General features: G+C 46.4%; 1 protein-coding gene across 1 annotated transcript in view; it reads left to right on the top strand.

Annotated features, from left to right (window-relative positions):
• Positions 1-1126: 1126 nt before the first annotated feature.
• LOC142310844 (solute carrier family 2, facilitated glucose transporter member 9-like) overlaps positions 1127-23270 on the top strand; it is a 156494-nt gene continuing 134350 nt past the window's right edge. The window contains exon 1 of the mRNA XM_075348589.1: positions 1127-1273. Coding sequence (XP_075204704.1) covers positions 1229-1273 — 45 coding nt within the window. The 5' untranslated portion in view covers positions 1127-1228. The remainder of the gene's footprint in view (positions 1274-23270) is intronic.

The following is a 23270-nucleotide window of genomic DNA, read 5'->3' as shown; positions in this document are numbered from 1 at the left end:
ATGCAGTAATTCATGCAAAAGTAGCCCCGACCAAGTATTGAGGCATTTACTGTATAGACTTTTCAGTAGACGCCAACATTTCTGAGTTTAAAATCATTTTTCCAGTAATATTCTAATTTTCTGAGATAATGACTTTTGGGTTTTCATTGGCTGTAAGCCATAATAATCAACATTAACAGAAATAAACAGTTGAAGTAGATCCCTCTGTGTGTAATGACTGTATATAATATATAGGAATAGATCCCTCTGTGTGTAATGACTGTATATAATATATAGGAATTGATCCCTCTGTGTGTAGTGACTCTATATAATATATGCGTTTCCCTCTTTGTATTGAATTACTGAAATAAATAACATGGAGGATATTCTAATTTATTGAGATGCACTTGTAGATCGATGGTCAGTACAAAAAAAAAAAAATCATGAGTATGCATTACCGTAGTTTTTTCTGTTTTATGGACCACAATAATGAAATGAGAGACTGCTTCAAACAGGTACGCAATACATACAAGCACATACAGCCAGTCACATCCGCAATTGGCAGTTGTATCTTGCCCTGATTTTCAATACGGTTGTCTGAACTAAGCCTTACACTTTATCCTCATTTTTTATTCCATCACTGGCTTTGTAAGAAAAAGGAAAAAAAAAAAAAAAAAAAATTTATATAAAAAAAATGCCCCCAAAATTATTTTGAAATTCTCATTCACTTTTGGCAGCTAGTACTGCACCATGTACCGTTGGATAACATTGATACTCATTCACTCCCCCACCCTCTGACCTTTACTTACGTACAATCAGTTTCTTTATCTTGGATCATCTACTATGAGCCCCACGTGGAATAACGCCATCAGACACCCTCACATGGGCTTCATCCCTGCATGAAAATATGCAGCCTCCAATCTAGCAGAAGAAAAAAAAAATAATAATAAAAAAAAAAAAAAAATCAACTTCAGCCTAACAAATTGATTCCTATTTCCTATTTAGAAAAGGGAAAAAAAAAAAAAAAAAAGCCACATCATGTGAGTCCTGCCTTTCTCCACAGCTTTCCAATCTGATGAAGCTTGGGTATTAATGAGGAGGTGATTGCAGCCTCGTTCTCCAGCACATGTGCCTTTAGTAGCTTTGATTATTTTTTTTTCTTTTTGGAACTTTTGAAAGTTTAACGTAATATTAGAATATATATATTTTTATTTGCAAAAAGTAACAAGTGACAATTTCTTCATTGTAAATGGATAACCACAAGAAATCCTTCAGTGCAAAGCACATAGCAGGGGTAAGTCCACCTAAAAATGCTGAGCGGCGCCGTCTGTGCAGATTATATGGTGTGATTAGAATGGGCTTATTATATTATTGCCAATGTATTATGGCCTGGGGTTAATTCCTTTATGTATGCACTCTGCAGTGTAATAAGATTGTATGAATGGTCATTTTGTGTTACGACCACGTTTTTCTGTTGTCTATTACTTGAAAGGTGTAGAATATTGTGCTTTAGGTCAGGACGCCTTGGTGGTGCATGAATATTTGTAACATAGCAAAATAAAATGCACTAAAATTGAAGGAGCATATGATTTTATGTATATTGCATGACATTTTTTAAGATGACCCCCCACAAAAAAATGCATGTAAATTACAAACAAGTTAAACCTTTTTAATTTTTTTTTTTTCCCCCCATGGCACATACACATTCGATTTCATGTGACCCACATTGCAGTGCGATCCAACAAAGTAAGACTAGGCACTCGCTGAGTCTGTGTGCCTAAACTACACGTGTCTGGAGCTTTTCCCATTGTGGGGGAATATTCCCAAAAAGCATTTTTGCACCTTTTTTTTCTGTAGGTAAAAATCTTCACTCTTGACAGTAAAGACACTGCATATAAAATGTAGCATATTGCTGCATCTTTCAGGTGTTTAACATTATTATTTTTTTTATTATTATTTATTATTATAGCGCCATCAATTCCATGGCGCTTTACATGTTAAAGAGGTATACATAATAGGGAGAAGTACAATAATCATAAACCATACAAGGCACAGACAGGTACAGGAGGATAGAGGTCCCTGCCCACGAGGGCTCACAGTCTACAAGGGATAGGTGAGGACACAGTAAGTGAGGGTAGAGCTGGTTGTGCGGTGCTGTATCAGACTGAGGGTTACGGCAGGTTGTAGGCTTGTCGGAAGAGGTTGGTCTTCAGGTTCCTTTTGAAGCTTGTCAAGGTAGGCGAGAGTCTGATATATTGTGGCAGAGCATTCCAGAGTATGGGGGAGGTACAGGAGAAATCGTGGATATGATGGTGGGAAGAGGAGATGAGGGGAGCAGAGAAGGAGATCTTGTGAGGATCGAAGGTTACGTGTGCGCTTTGTTTACAGAACAAGTTAATAAAGCTCATTTAGTTCAGTAAAAAATGTTGCAAAAACGCAGAACACGTGTTATGCGTTTTTTGCAGCATTTTTTTTACTTTGGGTGAAATAACACTGGAAATGCTGCAAAAATACTGAAAGAATTGACATGTTGCATTTTTTTTTTCTTTAAATCCTGTGGTTCTCATATTGTCAGGAATAAGAAAGCTGTGTGTGCATGAGATTTCTGAAGTGCATAGCTTTTGCTTGTACTGTAAAACACAACATCTGTGCAGAAAAATGCAGTAAAAATATGCCACATGTGAACATAGCAGTATACTGTAACATTGCCATGAAAAATTGTTTTTTGGATGAAACAGAAGTGTAATATGGACATGCGCATGTGCTGTAGTGCACTGCGCACGTGCTGTAATGAACATGTATTCCATTGGTATAGACTGTGTCCTAGGATAGCTAGGTGACTTATTTACATACATATGGCCATATAATGTGGTTTCTTTAAAGAAAACCTTGACAGCTGATACATACTGCCCAATTTATGAGCAACATGCATCAGACACTGTCTCATTCTGACTCTGAAATGCTGCGGCGCGTCAGAAAAAAAACCATACTTTTAATAGCCACTGGGGACCAAGCTGATCTGGAGAGTAGGACAGGCATGTCCCTTGGGAGCTTGTCCCTGCCCACAGCCCTGGTGTCATGCAGTGTTCAGGTCCAGACTTATTAAGTGTCACAGCGGCATTAGGTTCTGTTCACAGTGCAGAGCTTGACAGGCAACCTGATATTTCCTAGTTGTTCAGCCAGAGCTGGGTGTTGGCTGTTTCATGTGCTCTGTTCCTCAGTCCTCCAGGAGTTAATTCCTGCTGACCTGGGAACTCTGCTAGGAGCTTATTTTTCTATTTAGCAATCACAGCCATCTCCTCCCTATATAAGATTCTGGACCTTGCTACACGGCGTTGATTATAGTTCCAGCTTAGTTCCAACGATTTTGTTGTGATCCAGTTCTTGGTGACCTGTAGTTGCTATTTTCAGTGGTGTGGAAGATCCACTGTTGTGCGTTTACTTCCTTCCTGTTTTTTTATTCCCCTGTATACGTATAGTCTCTCCTTTTTTGTGTTTGAGTGCAGTGTGTACGAGTTTTGTAACTGTTTTTCTACCCCAAGAGTGGGGGAGAGGAGGAGTAAGATCAGGGCTTGGACAGGAGTCGGGGTCACGCTGGGGGCTCAGACCTGGCTACCATCAAGCCTACCTCCTGAGATAAGGGACAGCGCAGGATCTCATCTGTGGGCCAGCCTAGGAGCCCCTGTTCTGTTATTTCATACACCGTGACATCTGGATTGTCAGGTCACTGCTTATCTGACAAGTCTACAGCGCGGCTTAGTGCCCGTCAACTAATTTAAATGCCATAGCATTTCAGAGTCAAACATACCTGACAGAGTTCTACTGCCAGCGCCTGATCCTCACTGCCCATGGATTGGCAGCTTGTATCAGCTGTCAGGTTCTCTTTAACCAATTTGTGATGCATTTTGTGTTTTGGGTTTTTTTGGGGGTTTTTTTTAATGCTTCATTTAGTTTTTAAAACTTTTTGTAAATGCTGTTTGTCATACTTTATATAATAATAGTATAATTTTATATAGAATTTTTTTTCTATAGAAATGACAAAGACATATGATGTGGTTTTCACCTTCTTCTATTACACAGTTTTGAGCTACATCACAACTTGTTGTTAAAACAGTCCAATAGTATCAGTATGGTTTAACAGTCAAAAAAAAGGTTAGAAAGTGCTCATAGCAATAAAATGGGTCAATGTGTGCATGAAGTCTGTATATAATATTGTGTGATTCCCAAAACTCAGTGATGTATGAATGCTTCTGAAAACCATGAACAGTAGATTTTAATCTTTCACTAATCTCCGGATGAAGTTTCTAAAGAAATGATTTGCAGCATGTGGATGTTGTCAGTGCAACAGTACATCATGTTGTTCCTTAATACCCTGCATGTGATGTGTAAGGAGAACAACCTCAACTAATGAGTGACATTCTGGCCAAAATAAATAAAAGCATCTTCCAGTTTTCTAGAAATAAAACTTACTGTATGAATGGAAAAGTTTTACAACTTTCTGATATACAATGGGTGAAATAAGTATTGAACACATCACTAATTTTGTAAGTAAATATATTTGTAAAGATGCAATTGCCATTAATTTTTTACCAGTAGTCGGTAAAAACCCATCCAATCTACAAAACCGAAGAAATAAAACCCATGGATGTCCATAAACTTTGTGATGTGTAATAATGAGAAATGACACAGGCAAAAAGTATTGAACACATGAAGAAAGAGTGGTGAAAAATCCATGGAAAGTCATGACACTACCTGAAATCTATCAGTAATTAGAAAGCAATTTGGACTTAGTGAAAAATAATATCATCTGCTTCAACTATGGACTATAAAAAGGTGTCTCATTACCAAGGTGCCACACAAGAAACATCTAATGATGGGTAAAAGCAGGGACCTTTCAAACCTTATTGTTGCAAAACATACTCATTGGGTACAGAAGAATTCAAAAATTACTGAAGGTTTCAGTCAGCATTGTTGGGGCCATAATCTGGAAGTGGAAAAATATTCATTTTACCATAAACCGGCCATGGCCAGGTGTTCCTCACAAGATTTTAGACAGAACAGTAAAAAAAAAATATCAGAAGAATTGCCCAAGAGCCAAGGACCACCTGTGGAGAACTACAGAAAGACCTGGAATCAGCAGGTACAATTGTTTCAAAGAAAACATTAAGTAATGCACTCATCCTCCATAGCCTGTATGCACGCTCACCACACAAAGCTCCATCACTGAACAGAAAGCATGTTCAAGTGTGTTTTAAAGTTTCCTCCACCATATTTAGACAAGCCTTTGAAATACTGGGAGAATATAGTCTGGTCATATGATTCCAAAAATGAACTCTTTGGATGCCGTAATATACACCATGTTTGGAGGCCAAAAGACTGCGTATCACTCCAAAAACACCATACCAACAGTAAAGTTTGGAGGTGGGAATATCATGGTGTGGGGCTGTTTTTCAGTATATGGTACTGGCAAGCTTCATACTGATGATGGATAAGTTGTATAATGTTGGCTAAAGGATGAATGGATAAATTGTAGTGCCAGTATCCCTGCACCGGTGGCCCCAGCTCTAGTAGTGACTGTGTCCGTACACACTAAACATGCCATCTGCCTTAGCTACCTCAGTGGTCCCAGCTTTACTACTGAATGTGTCAGTCCTCTCCAGCCATGCCATCTGCCTCAGACTTCCCGGCATTTTTTCTACACTAGAAACTCCTACCTGTTTGTCCCCATGTCTGTCCCTGCCCTAGGTGTCAGCTGCACAGTCACTGCCCTGGGAGTGGCATCTGACGTCTGTATCTCTGTGGGCACTTAGTCAAGCACCTCCCAATAAAGGGTAAGTCCAGGTTCCCCTGTGGTCCAGTGGGTCCACTCCTGCTTACCGCTTTACCATCTTCAGCGGTGAGCATTACACAAATGTACCGTAACCTTATTGATAAAAATCTGCTGCCCTTTACCAGAAAGATGAAGATAAAACAAGGGTGAACATTTCAACAAGACAATGTTCCCAAACCCACAGCCAAGGAAACTCATTTTGTTTCAGAAAAAGAAAAAAAAGCTGCTAGAATGGCCGAGCCAATCCCCTCACCTGAATCCAATAGAAAATTTAAGGAAGGAACTAAAAGTCAGAGTTCATAGAAGGCGCCCATGGGACCTTCAGGATTTGAAGAGTGTTTGTGTGGAAGCATGGTCAAAAATCACACCTGAGCAATGCATGCAACTAATTTCTCTATACAGGAGGCATCTTGACGCTGTCATCACAATCATGACTTTTGTATTAAATACATTTCAGTAAGGCTATGTTCACACGTTGCGTTTTTTACCGCGTTTCTGCAGCGTTTTTGGCAGCAGCGTTTTTGGGCAAAAAGGCATGCGTTTTTGTTTTCCAGCAAAGTCTATGGGAAAAGCAGAAATCCTGTCTGCACTTTGCTTTTTTTTTCTGCAGCGTTTAATTTGCATATTTGTGGTCAAAAACCATGCTGAAAAAGAAGCAGCATGTCAGTTGTTTTTGCCATTTCTGCAGCGTTTCCTTAACATTGGAGTCAATGAGAAATGGCAAAAAGCAACCAAAATCACAATTCCTGCGTTTTACATGCTTTTTACCTGCTTTTCAACTGCGTTTTTGGCTCCAAAAACGCATGCTTTTCTGGCCAAAAAGTAATGGGTTCTAATGTTCCTTTACACACACACAATAACCGAAAATTTAAATGTAAAAAAATAATAAACTTTAGCTATTTTTCTGTTAAAATGTGCATAACCACTATTATTACATTAAAAATGATAATTTCCCATATAATTTTATTAAAAGTTTATTTTATACTTTTTTTCTCTTTTTTCATTCTTTTTGACTAATTCAACTTTATTTCTCAGTGTCTTGATCTCAAAAACGCATCTGCAGAAACGCAGGTGAAAACGCAGGTAAAAAGCGCTAAAAACGCACTAAAAACGCGGTAAAAACGCATGCGTTTTTAGCGCTAAAAAATGGTCAAAAGCCATTTGGTCAAAAACCAAGGGAAGGAAAACGTGCAGAATAAACTGCAGGTACACCGACGCAACGTGCGGACATAGCCTAAGCGTGTTCACAAATTTTTCCCTGTGTCATTTCTAATTATTATACATCACTAAATTTATAGACATCCATGGTTTTGATTTTATTTATTTTTTTGCCTGTGTGGATTGGATGGGTTGTTACCAACATCTGGTGAGAAATTCAGGTCAATAGCACTTTAAAAATTATATTTACTCAAAAAATTGGTGACGTGTTCAATAATTATTTCACCCACTGTACTTTGTGTTCCTTATCATATTCAACAAAGCTTTTGCTTCTGTTAACACTCACTGACACCATACTTGTACATAACTATTCCTGCTCTAAGCTGAGAAGTTACAAAGGAGAGAGGGAGATGCGTTGAGTAGCACCTGGTGGTGATGGGGATTATGGTATTGTCTGGAGGCTGCTCACCTCAAATGGTTGTGCACAACCCCGATTGTTGCAATAAATCTACGGGGTCCCGCTGATGCCTGGAGCTGTCTGAAATCCCAGGGAATAGAGTGGAGCGAGTCCTTCCGGGTTGGTTACGTGACCGCGAGCACCCGGAATTGCGTCGGTTGAAATGGTGCCCCTCCTCGCAGTGCATAATAAATCTGCAGTGAACAAATACAATTATTTCATTGTTATCTGGATTTTGCTTTTACGGTATTCATTTATTATTATTTAGTCCCCTTAGCGGAATTTAATCTGTGGTCATTTGATTGCTTACACTATTGTCATGGGTGTGTCACACTTGTCCTGTGGTGTCTGGCTATAGAAGGTCACAGCGTTTGGTTTTACAAACTGCTCTCTGACACTCTCTTCTTTTCTGCTTGGGGTTAATCTCTTTACCTTTCTCTTTAGAACCCTGCAGATTTCCTCACCTTTTAGCTATTGATAATCAGCACTTACAGTGCTGTGCAAAGTAATTGGGACAAAGCATTTTTTAAGTAAAATCGTAAGTTGGTTACCAGTCAGTGATTCAAACCAGTTTTAACTGCTTTGAAAAGGGAAATGTGGAAGAAAAAGGAAAACGACACCAAGAACTGATAAAACTTATCAGAAATAGGGAAATTAATGCAAGAAAAACAAGTAAAGACCTCCAACGAGACTTGTTTGCTGCAGGTATTGATATTAGCGATTCTACTGTAGAGCGCAGGCTTCAGGAAGTTGTTGGAAGGGCAACAAAGCCAGTAAAGAAACAACTTCTGACATCTCCAATGAAGGCAAAACGACTCACATGGGCAAAAAATATAAATCTTGGACAACTAGCCAGTGGAAAAAGGTAATTTTCAGTGATGAAACCCATCTTTTTGTTCAACGGTACTAAGCAAGTGTTGTTAGAAGAAGCAAAAATGAACCATCTCGAGCTGATCAAATTCAACAAACTGTAAAACACCCTCAAAAACAGATGTTTCAGGGCTTTTTTACAGCTGACAGTACAGGGAGCTTATTTTCTGTTGATGGGGTGATGAGTTCATCCAAATACATAGACGTTTTAAAACGTTTTATTGTGCCATTCATGCGTAAATTTGAAGGGACATTCCAACAAGATGGTTCCATGCCACAATTCCAAGTGTGTGAAGAAATTCCTGGAAGAAAATAAAGTAAAAGTGCTGGACTGGCCTGGCAATTCACCAGACTTAAATCCTATAGAAAATTTGTGGAGCATTGTGAAGAAACGTCTTGGCAAAATGGACTGTACAACCAAAGAATGCATGACAAACAGTGACATACAAGTGTGGTTCCATGATGAAGAATTGAAGAATTTATGCAACAACTTTGTAGAATCAATGCCAAAACGCATTGAAAATCTCATATCTGCTAAAGGAGCACATATTTCTTACTAAAATTGGTATGTAACAGTGCATTATAACATTTTATTATTAAATATTCAAAAATCTATGTATTTTTTTGCTTTGTCCCAATTAATTTGCACAGCACTGTACTTGGGATCCTTAAAACTCTAATTCCCTCTTAGCCTTTGCTAATGATAGAGTCAGGGCCGTATTTACCATTAGGCACCCGTGGTCCCGTGCCTGGGGCGGCAGGATGCGGGGGGCGGCACCTTCTAGCAGTAAAAAAAAAATTATTTTTTTTTACACATCCATTAAAACCGCTGTTTTTTCGGAGGAGGGAGGGGGGAGAGGTGCACCTCCATTTATTTGTATCCGCGTCAATTAAGACGCGAATGCAGACAAACTGCAGCGGCAGGGCACATAGAGCTGATTGACCTCAGAACTGCCGGCGCTTGCACTTCCGGGGTCACAGGCGCTCCAATCAGCTCCTTCCTCTGTGCTGTGTCCAATGCTGTGTGGACATCACATGCAGAGCTCACAGCAGGACACCGTAGAGGACGCCGCGATGGAAGCCAGTGTCAGAAGAGGATACTCACATGAGCCAGGAAGATGACGGCGGGCCCTGGAGCAGGTAAGTGCTCACAGAGCTGAAGATTCATAAGAAGCGTAGGGGTGTCTCTAATACAGACCGGAGATCTGTGCATGTGGTGGGGGGAGAGAGGCTGATACTGGGGGAGACTTGGGGGAAGAGAAGCTGATACTGGGGGAGGCTGGGAGGAGAGAGTCTGATGCTGGGGGAGGCTGGGAAGGAGGAGGCTGATGCTGGGGGAGGCTGGGACGGGGGAGGCTGATGCTGGGGGAGGCTAGGAGGGGGGAGGCTGACGCTGGGGGAGGCTGACGCTGGGGGAGGCTGACGCTGGGGGAGGCTGGGAGGAGGGAGGCTGATGCTGGGGGAGGCTGGGAAGAGGGAGGCTGATGCTGGTGGAGGCTGGGAGGAGGAAGGCTGATGCTGGGGAGACTGGGTGGAGGGAGGCTGATTCTGGGGGAGTCTAGGAGGGGGGAGGCTGATGCTGGGGGAGGCTGGGAGGAGGGAGGCTGATGCTGAGGGAGGCTGATGCTGGGGGAGACTGGGAGGAGGGAGACTGATGCTGGGGGAGGCTGATGCTGGGGGAGGCTGATGCTGGGGGAGGCTGGGAGGAGAGAGGCTGATGCTGGGGGAGGCTGGGAGGAGAGAGGCTGATGCTGGGGGAGGCTGGGAGAAGAGAGGCTGATGCTGGGGGAGGCTGATGCTGGGGGAGGCTGGGAAGAGAGAGGCTGAATCTGGGGGAGGCTGATGCTGGGAGAGGCTGGGAGAGGGGAGGCTGATGCTGGGGGAGGCTGATGCTGGGGGAGGCTGGGAGGAGAGAGGCTGATGCTGGGGGAGGCTGGGAGAAGAGAGGCTGATGCTGGGGGCAGAGAGGCTGATGCTTGGTTCAGAGAGGCTGATGCTGGGGGAAGCTGGGGAGAGAGGCTGAAGCTGGGGGAGGCTGGGGGGAGAGATGCTGATGCTGGGGGACGCTGGGGGGAGAGAGGTTGATGCTGGGGGAATGGGAGAGAGAGGCCAATCCTAGAGACAGAGGACAAGGGTTGAGGGATAGTGCAATGACAAAATCGATGGGGGGCAGTGTAAGGACTCAGAATGAAAGGGGGGCAGCATTGGGAGCTCATTATGAAGAAGGGGCAGCATGTGTGGGCTCAGTATGGAGTGGAGCAATGTAGGGGAGTCAATATCAAGAGTGGGGTAGTGTGTGTGGGGGGGGGGTGTCTCAGCATAAGCGTTAGTGTGGTGATCTTAGTATGATGAATGGGGCAGCATGGAGGTGTCATTATGGAAAAGAGGAAGGCAGCATTAGGAGCTCATGGAGAGGGGCAGCATGCATGGGACATTGGGAGGAGGGGGCAGCATGCATGGGACATTGTGAGGAGGGGGCAGCATGTATTGGACATTGTGAGGAGGGGGCAGCATGCATGGGACACTGTGAGGAGGGGGCAGCATGCATGGGATACTGGGAGGAGGGGGCAGCATGCATGGGACATTGTGAGGAGGGGGAAGCATGCATGGGACATTGTGAGGAGTGGGCAGCATGATGTGAGGTCAATATGCAGATCATATTTCATAATTGAGGAAGGTGTGGTGGGTATAATTTATAAGGGAGGGCAGTGTGTAGTTTATTAGGGGCAGTGTGACAGTCACAGTATATAAGTGGGGACGGTGTGGTGGGAATATTTTATACTCATGCTATGTTTTGATGTGCCTGTGGTGATCCCCATTGGGGGGGTTAGTGTCCTTCGTTTCTCATTGATACTTTTTCAAGTGTTTTACAGAGTAGATCTGCCTTTAAGAGGTCGTGTGCGAAAACTCAGTGTTACGTTGTCACTAAGGGGCGCGACCACTTAAAGTGCCTAGGGCAGCACGAAGGCAAAATACAGTCCTGGATAGAGTTAAAAACCTATACAGGCTTTGGATGCAAGCAGTCTGCTTGTATCCATCTGAAGAAACTTTGCTGTACCTCATCTTGGAGAGAAGTTGATGTGTTTTACACTGTTTGTGCTCCCTGTGTCTCAACCCCTTCACGACCAAAGATGGATCTCTCCATCATGGAGAGTGTGAGGTTAAGCCCCGCCCCCTGCCGTCGGCAGGTTGCGTCGATCCGCGCACATATCAGCTGTTTTCAACAGCTGACATGTGCGCCTGCATGTTATGAGTGGAATTGCTTCCACTTGCAACATTTAACCCCTTACATCTCGCTACCAAAGTCTGGCAGCAAGATGTATATGCGCGCGGCCATTACTTTTACTTACCGCCGCCCCCACCGGAAGTCACGTACGTGATCACGTGACTTTCGGTGGTTGCCATGGTAGCACAGGGTTATGTGATGAGGCCTGTAGCTAACATGAGTCACTTCCTCTTAATGCCGGCATAATGCCAGTACGGAGTGTAAAGCACCATATCTGCAGATCTCAGCTCTGTAGCTGAGATCTACAGATAGGGCAGAGCGATTGGATTGCTGATCGCTATAGCCCCCTAGGGGGACTAGTAAAATAAAAAAAAAAAGTTTTATAAAAAAAACAAAAAAACAAACAACCTAAAAGTTCAAATCACCCCCCTTTCACCCCATTAAAAACGAAAGGGTAAAAAAAATAAAAAAATATACACATATTTGGTATCGCCGCGTTCAGAAACGCCCGAGCTATCAAAATATAAAATCAATTAATCTGACTTGTAAACGGCGTAGCAGCAAAAAAATTCCAAACGCCAAAATTACGTTTTTTGGTTGCCGCAAATTGTGCGCAAAATGCAATCACAGGCGATCAAAACGTAGCATATGCGCAAAAATGGTACCATTAGAAACGTCCGCTCAAGACGCAAAAAATAAGCCATCACTGAGCCATAGATCCTGAAAAATGAAAACGCTACGGGTTTCGGAAAATGGCGCAAAATGTGCGCCACTTTTATTGGACAAACTTGTGCATTTTTTTAACCCCTTAGATACAAGTAAAGCTACACATGTTTGGTGTCTACAAACTCGCACCGACCTGAGGCATCACACTGACACATCAGTTTTACTATATAGTGAACATTGTGAATAAAATATCCCAAAAATATTGTGCAATCACACTTTTTTTGCAGTTTTTCCACACTTGGAATTTTTTTGCTGTTTTCCAGTACACCATATGTAAAAACTTATGGTTTCATTTAAAAGTACAACTCGTCCCGCAAAAAACAAGCCCTCAATATGGCAAGATTGACAGAAAAATAAAAAAGTTACGGCTCTCGGAACAAGGGGTGCAAAAAACAAAACCGCAAAAACAGAAAACGCTCTGGGGCTGAAGGGGTTAAATCTTAGATGCAAGATACCCTGCATCTGAGCTCTGCACACTATTCCGGTGACTTCAGCAGAGAAGACAAACCTTTTTTGCCTAAACCTTTTTCCACCTCTTTTATTGAAACTGTTTCTATTTTTGGCAAAAGACGTGTTCATAATAACATTGTGGACCAAGATGGAGCTGTAAACACAGTTTAGTACATAACACAACATTTATACTGTTCCACGAAGACCGCTTTTTAATTACTTAATTAATTAATTAATTAGTTTGGACCAGCAACTTGCATAATTCATTATGGGTGCAGCTGCCAGCATGCTGGTGTAGGCCATAGTGTACGTTGTGTAACAGAGATCCCGAGTGAGGCAGAAGATTATCTGATCTCCCAAAGATAGAGCATGAATCTGTTTAGTAGATGAGAAAAAGAGCCATTATCCATGGAGGAACATGTAATGCAAGGGTCAGTGCAATGGTGAATGCCAAGTAGAATTAATCTGAAGAATGGTGCTACATTGCTATGATGAGACAGGTGATAACGGAGAGGAGAGAGGAACCTGCTGTAGCCCTCAGTCCAAGACATATTCCATGGGTCTCCCAAGTGTTAGATTAGAGTGCCAGTGAAAATTAGGCTAGTGTGAATTTGGTTCTTTCAGTGAGTGCTACCTGAAAGTACCTTAGGCCAGAGTCACACCTGCGAGTGCCTCGCGTGTAAGTTGCGCGAGTATCTCATGGTACCACCCGGCATGGCCGCACACTCTGCTGACAGGAGCGGGTCCGTTGCATGTATCTCTATGCAGCTGAGATGCTCCTGTCCGGAGAGTGTGCAGCCGTGCCGAGTGATTCAATAAGAGACTCGTGCAACTTACACGCGAGGCACTCGCAAGTGTGACTGTGGCCTAACATGTCCAAAGTCAGAGAAGCACAGCTGGTAAGCCTAGAGAGAGAAATAAGAATCTCCACCTGAAGAAACCAAAAGGAGTAGCAAAGTGATGAAATGTGACCGGTTGATTGTGCCAGTGAGCACTACAAAGACGAGGGACTGGAGTACAGCAATTGTCATCTCATGGGGACTGGCCGGTTGTGCGAGGGAGCACAGTGATGATGAGAGCTTGGAGAACTAGAGAGCTATAGTGACAACTGGTCAGAGTGTGAGTCTCCAGGACAGAAAGGGTTGATGGCCCACAATGGAATAAAAAGCCTGAAGTGTGTGTGTGTGTGTGTGTGTGTGTGTAAAATGGCTAGCGTGGACCTATAGTGAAGTGAGCTCAGACATGCCTTAAAAACCTAGGGATCCGGAAGCTGCATATTCTGTGTGTGAAGGCGCTACTGTTAATGCAATGTTTCAGGTACAAGTCTCTCTATATTAGGATGAAGAGTCAGTTAAATCATTCCTGTCTGGTTGGTTCCTTGTAGAAGAGCCAAGTAACTTGGTCCAAACTACAAAGACACCAAGGGTATATGTCCATGGAGGGTTTTTTTCTTGTTTTTTGTTTTTTTTTTCCTGTGAAAAAAGGCAAATTTTCATGTGGAAACCAATTTAGGAAACAATCTTACTATGGTGATTTTTTTTAAGTGGAGTTTCTAATTTTCTGAAGTGTTATCTCAAGAGGTTTTAGAAGTGTGTGTTTTTGTACCGCCCCTGCAGCAGTCTGACTGCTCGGATCCAGGGTTGCTGTGGCTCGAGGGTCTCCGGACCCAGGGGCTTACGGCCACTCGAAAATAAAAAGGGGGACTATTTACAGGGGGGTTAGTGTTCGTGACACCACCCGTGGTTCGCGGTAAGGGGAGTACCACCGCTGCTGATGAGAGTACCCAGGGGAGATGGAGCGGGGCAGCCAGATGACGTTCCCTCCACGGGTAGGGTAGACCCCGGGACTCTGGATGGTGGAGATGTAGAGGAGCGTGGTGCAGGCCAGGTGGGCAGATTCAGCGGAGAGCAGCGTACTCACTCAGGCCGTGTAGATGTTGGTGCGACCATTAAGCAGACTCTGACACAGGAGTAAACCAAGTCTCTGGGTGCCGCTGCCACTCGGGGGAATTCGTCCAGGAATCCGACCCCGTTGGTATTGCTGATACTGCATGGAGGCAGGTCCAGAACCATGTTAAGACGTTTCTGAGTGACCCCCTTGGCCTGAAGCTTTCGGGGTCTCGCTCCCTACGATTAAATAGAGGAGCTGTGCTCTCGATGGCTGACACTTGGGATTTCAGTGGGCCGCATAAGCTGAAAAGCCCTATCCCCCTCTTTTGTGTTGGTGTCTTCAGTCTCTGAGCTCTTGGGGAAAGTTCATAATGAGACTATCCTCCACAGGATAATTATCAGGTTGCATGAAGCTACTCCCTGATCTAGGGTCCAGTACCCCGCTGTGCTCGGTACCAGTCCGGTTACTAGATTTTCCGGTGCCGACCGTTCTCCAAAACTAAGTCTGAGCACCTTCCTCCAATACCCTGTGACCGGATCTCCGACTCCTCCAGTCCCAGACCACCGTCTGCGACCTAGCCAAAGTCTCCCAGGGAGCTAGAACTCCCTCAGCTCCTCATTCTCCGAGGACTACCACTTCACTGACTATATCCCTCCCACCAGTCTATCTGCCCCCAAGGCGGGTGGCCCTTTTTCAGCTAGACCACCCACTGGTGTGCCTGACAGGGTGTGGTGTCAGGTGTGGTTAGGATTTGAATGCTGGTGGAAGCAATGCCAAAGGTTAGGATCCCAGAACCATGGAGGGTGAGTTCTGCACCATAACAGAAAGGAGTGCAGTTCCCTGTGACACCCTGATTAGGTCAGGGGCGTCACATTTTGTTTTTTTGTTTTTTTTTTGTGCTTTTGGAGAAGACCCACTTTAAAAAAGAAACAAAAAAAGAAAACTGTGCACATATCCTAAGTGTTTGCGTTTTGACCACTTGTTGCTTAGAAATTTAGCTGTCTCCACAAAACTGAAAGATGCTGATATGTCTAAAAGTAAAGCAAATATGACAGCCTTACGTCAAGAATAAGTGCAACTGAATGAGGTATTCCTATCATAGAAGGCAATGGCATATTTATAAGCTATACATGTGAGGCCTCTGTCACATGCCCGTGCCTCCGGTACGTGTATGGGCAGTTTTCTCACGTACCGGAGACACGGGCACACGTTGACATATGTTTTCCTATAGTTTCGGACACACATGTATTTTTGCACGGAACGTGTGTCCGTTCCGTACTTACGTGTGCCTGTGTGCTCCAAACGCCAACATGTCCCTTTTTCTCTGGCATCATGGGTGTCACACGGAACGCAAATGTGTCACACGTAACACACACAGACCACGCGGATGTGTTCCATGTGACACGCACCGGAGAAAACACGTGTCTTTTAAAAAAAAATAAATAAATAAATAAACCTTTACTCACCTTTTCCAGCCCTCCTGTCTCTGCCGCTACTGTCACTTGCTGCCGACCGCCGCTCATTAAATATTCACTTCACTGCAGTCGGAAGCAGCAGCAACGGAGAGTCGGCAGGACCAGAGACCGAAGATCAGCACCATGGACAGCGAAGCTAGGGACAGGTGAGCAGAATGTTCCCGTTCTCCGTGTGTTATCACGGATAACACACGGAGAACACACGTGTGCCATACACATGGCACACCGAGGACAATCCGCATCTTTGACTCGTCCGTGAAACACGTGCGTGATTTTCATGGGCGTGTGACAGAGGCCTGAGAGTCTATTAGTGACTTTTATTCACTGTGAACTGCTGCAAAACACTTATTTACTGTTCATTGTATGCATTGTTACTGACCAGCCACAAGAGGCCACTGTTTTGCATCTGCATTCGACTGTCTGGTTACTATAGCAACATCTCAATGGACTTCTCCACTGGACTTCGAGGGCTGAGGAGGCGGTGTGTGTGAGCCGCAGGGAAAGCAAGAGGTGTGCGTAACGAAAAAGAGCCACCGCAAAAACATTTAAGTGAATTTTTAGAAGATTCGTGCTGGAGTTCAGCAAGGAGGACTGCGACATATGTGAGCAGCATCCTGATACTGGAGATTCACCATTCTTTAGCTGCTGGCTATACTGGGTCACAGTGAGAGGATCTCCAAGTCCCTGGTTATGGCAGCTGTACACCATAGTACCCGGGTGCGGTGGGCTGGGCCCAGAACCGCGTGCACGCTACACTTTGTTTTGTTATGATTCAGTGACCGAGAAGGATCAAAGAAAAGGCAAAAACTAGGAAATCCAGAGTGTCACCAGAATGGTTGGAAACTCAGCTGACTGCAGACCTCACACTGACAACACAACTAGCCGTAGCCGTGGGATGAGCCTACGATGACCTAATCACCTCGACACAGCCGGAGAACTAATTCTTCCTAAAAGGTAGAAAAACACGAAAAGCTAATCTGCCTTGGAGCAGTTCCCCAAAGATATAGATAGCCCCAAAACCTATAAAACCGGGGATACAAGATGAAACACAGTACACAGGTAGAAAACAGATTCAGCAAAGATGAGGCCCAAACTATCTATATAGGAAAGGACAGAAAAGAGCACTGTCTGCAGCCACGCAATACCCGTAGAAAAAAACAATACACCTGATAGGAAAAAAGCTGAGACCACACGGCCTCTGCCCCACTATATCAGTACTCTGGTGTTACTGAGATCCAAGCAAAACACTAATATAGAGGAAAGACTAACATTAATACCAAGCATGACAAAACACAAATACATTGCAGAATATGGAGCATGGTACACACATTCCCAGCAGGGAATGATCCAACTCCTCCCAGGACTCACCAAGCAAAATCAGGAGACCAGCCTTAATACTCTCAATATAAACAACAGAAAAATGGGAAAGGGGCAGGTTCAAATTTTGTACTTGGGCCCATCAGACTCTAGTTATATCACTGCCGCCATATAAATTATATATTTTTTTTTTTACTTTTTCCTCTTTGATGACACTTTTTTTAACAATTCCAGTGCATGCTGGGATAGTCAAACAAGGCAAAGGCAGCGGTCACTGTCACAACCCCTGCCCCTTCCCTGAAACGAAGTGTCATTAGTGATTCCTATTTCAGGGGCTGGACTAGTCCCAGCTCTAGGGAGCATGCATTGGTTATCAATACCAAAAGATCCTCGGTAGATTAACCGCTTTACGACTGAGGACAGCTAACCCTGCATGTCTGCGGATTTGAACAGCAGACATGTGCGGCTATCAGGTGCAGGTGGATCTGCAATCCACCCGCGCATGTTAACCCCCCTAGATCGCACTGCCAAAGTGTGACAAGGCAATTTAAATGGCCGCGGTGAGGAAATTGCCTTTCCCCGTCGCCATTGGAGGCCCCGTGACTCAATTACGGGGAGCAGATGGTTGCCATGCTAGCGACGGGTCATGTGATGCCTCCTGTCACTTTCGACAGAGCAGCAGCTGTAACAGGGCAGCAGCATTTCTGCTGATCAGAGCTGTGCATCAAGGACTATAAGGATCAACAGTATTATTGGCCATCAGACTGTTGATCCTTATAGTCCCATAGTGGGACTAGTAAGATAAAAAGTAAAAAAAATAAATAAAAACCCAGCAAATAACCCTCCATTTGCCTCATTGAAAATTAAATTGTTAAAAAAATATACACATTTGATATTGTTGCATTCAGAAATGCCCAATCTAATAAAATTTAAAATCTATTAACCTGAAAATTAGGTTTTTTGGTCGTTGCAAATTTTGCGCAAAATGCAATAACAGGCGATCAAACCATAGCATTTGCCCAAAAAGGTACCATTAACATGACCACTGAGGAAGGATTCTCCGGTCGTGATGGTTACTATACCCACTTAACCTAATAAATAACACACCGACTGCATGTGACTTGGTTAAACAAATTGGCCACAGCAGCCTTTATTACCTATTATTAACATACTAACACAAGGGGGCGCCGTCCAACGGGCGACCCCAAACAAATAATAGGTAACACATAAATAATAACTGTACATGTAACCCCATGTAGGCCCGGTCCAGAAACCACTTCCTCCACCAATATCCCTGGCCGCAACACTCCGACGCAGAGATGAGGTATTAATCACCCCGTGGATTAATACCCCCCAAACCTTGCAGAACCCCGTGCCTGCAATTTACCGGAACCCGGAGACACCATACCAAGACAGTGCCTCTCAGTCCAGCCACCAATCCCTTACAACCGCCTCTGGACCAGACCTACCCCCGCCACAGGACAGGACACGTGACACCTTACGTGGCCTGGACCCGCCACACACCCAAGGCTTGCTCCACCATCACGCAAACCCAAGGCCCATAGATCAGAACCAATCTCAGTAAGGTGAACCCCATCACCCCTTCGAAACTGCCACTTTGGCGACTCCAGATCCGCACGTCACACTACACTACCGCCATTTCTCCGCACGAAACGCGCAACCACCCTGTTCACATGATCCCGGGCGCGATTCAGCTTCTCAACTGACCGTGCCCCCCTCCACACCAATGTGGCCACAATCCGACCATACCACTATCAAACCCGGATACCTGGTCCATAAACGCAATAGATCCATCTTGATGTCCCAGATCAAATCACGTGATGCCCGCGCTCCCAAGTCATTTCCCCCCCCCACGTGCAAAAACCAACACGTTCGGAGGGCTATCCACCCTGCAATAGTATTCAAACTCCGTCACGACCCTGCTCCATTCCATGCCCCGCACACCGAACCACTTGACCAACGCAAGCGATCTGTCCACCCAACTGCCGACCATTCAGGCGAGCATCGGCCCGACGGGCCCCCCAGAACACGAAGGAGAGCCCCAGAATCCATATCAGGCAGATTCCTACAACCACAGAAACTTTACCAAACAAACCCCACCAACACCAATTTGTTAGCAAGGAACCCCAACAAAGCCACAACCAACTACTCCATAAAGCCCTCCCTGGGACAACAACTGTGGGCGCACATAACCCCGAAAAACGATAAGACTCCCACCAACCGATTCGTCTCACCATGTCATCACCCAGGCCACAACGCGAAGCCTCCGCAGCCGCCCCGATCCTGAAGGAATGAGGCCCGTAATCTCCCGAGCATTCCCCCGCACAGCGCAAACAACTCCTCAGTACGGCCACAAACTGGTAACGAGACAAACCAAGACCCATCCACGTGCCATAACAGCAGGCCCGGAGGACCGCCCCCAAGCCGCAAAACTTTCTCACCAACTGCACCGGGCACAACGCATCCATCACAGCCAACCTGCCTCGACCCATCAGGTCTGTTTTTTGGACCGCCTAAGCTGACACTCTACTCTCCGTCCCACCAATGCCCCAACCTCGGACATCAGACCACCCCCCCTGAACCTGGAAGGGCTCACCAACGCCCCAAAAAGGCTAACACAAAAGCCGTTTCAAAAGCACCCTCTCATAAACTGAGACACAAATTTCCCGCAAACCGTCCACCAATCGCCGTAACAAAACCAAAGAAATGGGCCGCCTAGTGTCCCGCTCCTTCGCCCCTTTTTCGAAAACCCTTCAAGGCCTGCCGCACCCAAAATTCCGCGGCACGCCCCACTCACCCCTGACCTTCAACCAAAAAGGCCACAGCCGCCACCCTAAGTATCATTGCTGATGCTGACTTCCCAGCCCTGAAATCCTCGCTCACTAGTGCCAGTAGCGCCAACAAGTAATTTGCTCGCCCGTCACCAAACATAACTCCCAGCATCTCCTGCCACTCACCGAATTCCTAATGAAACCCGCAATCAATGCCTCACCAGGCTCCACAAGTCCTCTGGACACACTGCTCCGATCTCGTCTGCCCCCCGGCATGAACTCCCACAACCTGTGGACTGAAAATGAGATAAAGCGTCCGCCACCCCGTTATCAACCCCCACCACGTGTTTCGCAACCACATGAACGTTCCACAGTAAACACTTGAGCACCAAATGCCGCAGATAAGCCACTACCGGTCCGGACTCTGCTGACAAGCTGTTTATCGCATGCACCACCGCCTGATTATCGCAGTGATCGCACACTTTACATCCCGAAAATCGCGACCCCCCCCACAATTCCACCGTCACCACGATCGGAAATAACCACAGCAAGGCCAGATTCCTTACCAGACCAACCTGCCGCCATTCCTCAGGCCACCTCCCAACGTACCAATGTCCCTGAAAAAGGGATGACGAAACCTGCCGACCCGGCCGCGTCCCTGTACAGTTCTAGCACACCATTGGGCACCACCTTCTTCAACCACAAGGCTCGGCCGTTAAAACATTGCAAGAAAAACATCCCAAACCAGAAAATCCTCCTTGATCTCCCGCGTGACCCGCACAAAATGCGCCGGGGACCGTACGCCTACCATATCTGCCGCCAAAATCTTGGCGAACACCCGCCCCAGTGGCATAATCCTTCAGCCGCCCTTTCCGTGCTGACAGCATTGCTGCTACCACTCACCACAAGGCCACCATCTTCCCTTCCGGCAGCCTGCATTCCATAGCCAAAGAGTCAATCTCAATCCCCAAAACAAAACCGCATAACCGTCGCCGGCCCCTCCGATTTATCCTGTGCTAAAGGGATCCCAAAGCTATCCGCCACTCTCTGTAAGGCGAACAACGAGCCAGCGCCAACCATGGATCCCGCCGGACCGACACCAAGAAAATCATCTAGATAGTGGATAATGGAGGACAAACCCGACACGTCCCGCACCACCCACTCAGCAAAGGAACTAAACGCCTCAAAATACAAATCAGAAATTGAAACAGCCCCTAGGCAAACAATGATCAACATAACCTCATCACCCCACCAGCAACCCAGAAGGTGCTGGCTCTCCGGATGCACCGGCAGCAAACGAAACGCCGATTCTACATCCACCTTTGCCATCAATGCACCGCATCCCGCCGCCCGCACCAAGTCCAGCGCTTTGTCAAACGAGACGTAGTACACTGCCGACAATTCTAGCGCGATGCCATCATTCACTGACGACCCCCCCGGAACTGAAAGATGATGGATGAGCCGAAATTTATCCGGCTCCTTCTTTGGCACCACCCCCAAACGGGACACCACCAGATTACTGCACGGCGGGCTCTCAAATGGACCCCCCCATCCTGCCCAACTCAACCTCTGTCCCCAACTTCCCACCCACAACCATAGGGTGGTCCCTCGCCGACCGTAAAGTACGACAAACCGGAGGCCATGCCTCAACCGCCGACGGAATCTGAAATCTGAAAACCGTATAAAAAACCAAACCGCAAAATTGACGCCGCTGCCCCGCCCGGATACCTATTTAAAGGATGGCGCCATCGCCCCTATTGTCACTGGCGTCCTCCCTTTTACCAAAACTCGTCCCCCCTCAGCCGGAGCACTCATGCTCGAACCTGCATGCTGCCCCAAATTTGCACCGGCCGTCATCAACTTGCCAGCACAATCCCTTTTTCTGGGTACCCGAGGGCCTGGCTCCCGTTCCCCCCGGCGCCGCCATGAAAGGGACGGGGGGGGTTGGCTCGGGGCCGCCATTAAACGCATCCATAAGGAAATGTCCTCACGGTCCCACCGCATGCCGGGCCGCAACGCCTTCCGCCGCCTAAACTGCTCATCATACCGCAGCCATGGCAAGCCCCTGTCCGTGCGATACGCCTCCCCCATTGCATCCCGATAATCAAACAGAGCCGAGCAGTGCTCCGGCTCCTTTTCCCCTATGACACTTGCCAAATTGCGAACGCCTGCAGCCAATTGGAAAAACGGGGGCGAGGAATGAGCATATAACGGCGTTTTTCTTCCTCTTCCCCTTCCTTCTTGGAGTCGTTCGGCCTCACCGTGTCCAGATTAAAAATTTTTTTTTTTTTTTTTACAGGGGTAGCAGGGAAAATATCTTCACATACTCCCCCTTCCCAATCTTGTCCCTCACCTCCCTCTTAAAGGTGAGCCCCTAACGGTCCCTCAAAGCACACGTAAACTTAGCCCTATCCGCCAAACGCACCACCTCATCCCCATTTTCCTTTTCTACCGCTGTTTAACCCGCGGGCTCCACTACTCCACCAACCGCACCCGTCCCTACCAGCGCCGCCTCGCTGCTGACCGACGCTGCGCCATCCACCGCCGACCCGTCCAGGCCGCTGCTGCCGCCGGCGCGCGCGTTAAACCCTGCAACAAGCCCAGCAACTGACTAAGCAATGCTGACCCCCCTTGGCGCTGCCGTGCCCGCAGCCACCTCCCCAAAACTAGCACCCCGCGCCGCAAACCACGGCTAGCTCACCCGACCGTGGCGCAGAAATGGAAATTGGAACCACGACGTCCTCCGCCATCTGCTCGTCAGATTCGTCCCCCCGACCTGAGGGCTCCCTCTTCTTCCTCGCTGTAGTCGTCCTCCACCATTCCAGCTCCAGGGGACGCAGCCGATGCATCCCCTCCTCCTGGGCCGCCACGTGGGCACTGGCGGTGGGCATCCGTCTCTTCCTGTGCGGCGACAGCCCGCGAGACCGTCCTGTCCCCCGGGCCGCCGCTGACCGAATTCCCTTCCTGGAGGAGCCTCTCCCTGAGCTCAGGGGGCTCCCCACCGTCGCCTCCAGCCCTCCAGGGGCCCCAACCGTGGCATCCCGCTGGGTCCTCCCCGGGAGGGGGAGACCGCTGCTGCCGGGCGCAGTACTGCTGACCT

The sequence above is a fragment of the Anomaloglossus baeobatrachus genome, chromosome 5 (assembly GCF_048569485.1).
Source record: "Anomaloglossus baeobatrachus isolate aAnoBae1 chromosome 5, aAnoBae1.hap1, whole genome shotgun sequence".
Classification (NCBI taxonomy): domain Eukaryota; kingdom Metazoa; phylum Chordata; class Amphibia; order Anura; family Aromobatidae; genus Anomaloglossus; species Anomaloglossus baeobatrachus.
This window is presented reverse-complemented; position numbering and strand designations above follow the sequence as displayed.